This window comes from Penaeus monodon, chromosome 1 (genome assembly GCF_015228065.2).
Source record: "Penaeus monodon isolate SGIC_2016 chromosome 1, NSTDA_Pmon_1, whole genome shotgun sequence".
Classification (NCBI taxonomy): domain Eukaryota; kingdom Metazoa; phylum Arthropoda; class Malacostraca; order Decapoda; family Penaeidae; genus Penaeus; species Penaeus monodon.
The window spans coordinates 59,492,930-59,495,429 of NC_051386.1; the positions used below are offsets into that span (position 1 = coordinate 59,492,930).

At 47.5% G+C, this 2,500-nt stretch overlaps 1 protein-coding gene across 10 annotated transcripts in view; it reads left to right on the top strand.

The window, feature by feature from the left end:
- LOC119574895 (lisH domain-containing protein C1711.05-like) overlaps positions 1 to 2,500 on the top strand; it is a 77,965-nt gene that overhangs the window by 34,691 nt on the left and 40,774 nt on the right. The window contains exon 1 of one of the 10 annotated variants that reach the window (XM_037922213.1): positions 244 to 585. The exons of 7 other annotated variants lie outside the window; for them this stretch is intronic. In XM_037922213.1, the coding sequence (XP_037778141.1) occupies positions 553 to 585 (33 nt within the window). In that variant the 5' untranslated portion in view covers positions 244 to 552. Of the gene's footprint in view, positions 1 to 243; positions 586 to 606; positions 782 to 2,500 lie in introns of those variants that run through there. 2 more of the 10 variants (XM_037922306.1, XM_037922319.1) reach the window with 2 other exon arrangements.

Below are 2,500 nucleotides of genomic sequence, written 5' to 3' on the forward strand. Positions count from 1 at the left end.
TTTTTTGTTGTTGTTATGACTGCATTCGATCTTTTGTTTGTCTGTTCTTGGGTTTACGCGTCTTCTTTTGGCTGTGTTCTACGTGCACGCGTGTCATGTCATGTACTTATCAAGTATATATGTAACTAGTATAATTGATACTCGTCTCGTACATTTAATAATTGTGTTTGTATGAATGTACGAAGGTATGTGAGACCTTGCGACGTGCGTGACAGTACCGGCGTGAGAGTGCGAGGAAGATGATCAGTGTGGTGTTGGCCGTGGCTGAGGGAGGTCAGTGCAGCTCGCGAACAGAAGGTTCTCTCGCACTGACGAAACGTGACGCGGACTCGAAGTCGGTTGTGTGACGCGCGTGTGCTGGTGTGACGTGGTGGCTACTGTTTGTGTGTGTTTTTTTTTTCTTCTTTTTATTATTTTTGTTTGCTGGAGATGTTGAATCTAGTGTCGACGTTTATCATGTGTGTGACGTAACCGTAACACCATGGAAGATGTGACGTCCCGTGCTTGTCGAGTCTCAAGGGGAAGGTTGGAGTGAGGAGACCTGTGTGGCTTATGGCAGACATGTTCCTGTGTATGTGTAGTCCGGTAAGTGTGTGTCTGTGGTGCTGTGTTAGCCGACAGCTGTGATGGTGTTTGTGGTGGTGTTACGTCTGTGATAATAGATGAAGCGCGCTACGGTGTGGTGGTGATGTGGTGGTGACGGAGGTGATGGTGGTCGTAACACGGAGGTGATGGTGATAACGCGGAGGTGTTGGTGATGATGTCATTGCAATATGTGATGGTACGTAATAGAAACTGTTATATGCACCTCTGCATATGGTGTATGTTAGCATGAGGGTGGGTGTCACGGCAATGTCACGTGTCTAAGTGTCTCTATGGGAGTGAGAATGTTTATATGTGTCCATGTTGAGATAAGTCCATTTTTTTTATCCTTTTTATTCTGGCACACTGAATTAATTTAGGAATGCATGTAAGACATATACACTCTTGTGTTTACGGAATATTTGCCTATACATGTACGATTGAACATGCACATATATAACATACACACATTGTATACCTGTGACGTTTGCACAAGGAACCAGGCAAGGTTCAGGAGATCCTCTAAGTGCAGTGACTCACCGTGTGAACCACCTGGCCTGTACCTCTGTCACACCTGTCCTACCTTACCCACTTATCAACGGACACCATTTCGTCAGACTAACATCTGCCACAGCATGAAATATAGCATGTGTGGCCTGGTTATAACACAAAAAACTACCAGAGCCATGAAAATCGCCAGAGAACACACACACACACACACACACGTGCACATACCACGGACGCTGGACACCAGCATGAACCAAAAGTGAAAACGGGCCGTTACAGGACTCTTCGTTACAGCTCGGCTTAACAACAACAAACAGCAAATTACCAATTTCCTGCTGCTCAGCCAACGACTTCGATCTAAACCGGGTTTCTCTCTATAGTCTCCCGTTTCTGTTTTTTTCTTTTATTTTTCCTAGATCTTTTTCATCTTACATCTCCTTTCCTCCGTCAGGCTTACTATGTCTCAGGGTAACGACTGCGTCTGCTGTGTATGGTTGGTAAGTGGGTGAGAGAAAAACACTTGCTTTGCGAACGCCAGCCTTGCATACACTTTCCTTTTTTCTCGAACGCGGCCTTGTGGTGGCAGTGCATGTGGCGGATTTTGCTTGGGGCGGCGCTTGCGGTGAGGCTTGGGGCTGTGGACGCTGGAGGGGTGGCGGGGAAGGGGGGGGGGGGGGGATGGACGCTGGGGTTGGGGAAGGGGAGACAGGGATGGATTCGGGGGTTGGGGAAGGGGGAAAGGACGCTGTGCTTGGAGGGAGGAGGGAGGAGAGGGAGCTGGGGTTGGGGAAGGGGGAAGAGTGGGGAGAAGGGGAAAGGACGCTGGGGGTTGAGAATTGGGGATAAGAGGCTGGACGCTGGAGTTGGGGAAGGAGGAGGGATGAAATGGGGATGGAAGCTGGGAGATGGAGAAGGGGGAGAAAATGTTAAGGGAAGGGGGAAGAGGAGAAAAGGAAATGGACGCTGGGGAAGCACGCTTCGAGTGGGGGAAGAAGGGAAGGGGGTTGGACGCCTCGGGGGATTAAACACTGTGGGAGCATGGGAAGGGGAGTTGGCGTGGGGAGGGGCCGTGTTGGGGAGAACAGGAAGGAAATGACTTCGAGAGGAATGAATGACAAAGAAACTGTAGGAGGATTGACGTAGATAAGAAACGTAGAGGAGAGTGAATAATAACTTAGGGGGAAAAAAAGTGGATAACGAAGGAACTTAGTGAGAAGTGAATATCAAAGAAACTTGTGGAAAAGTACTGAAAATAAGAAGGAAAAAGTAACTTTGGAAGAAAGGAATGCCGGAAAAAGAAGGTTCAAGTGAAGGAAATAAGGAATAAAGTAACATAGGGAGAAAGAGATAGGAAACGAAATAGCTAAAAGAGAAAGAGATAAAAGAATACACAAAAAAGAAGGGAATAAGA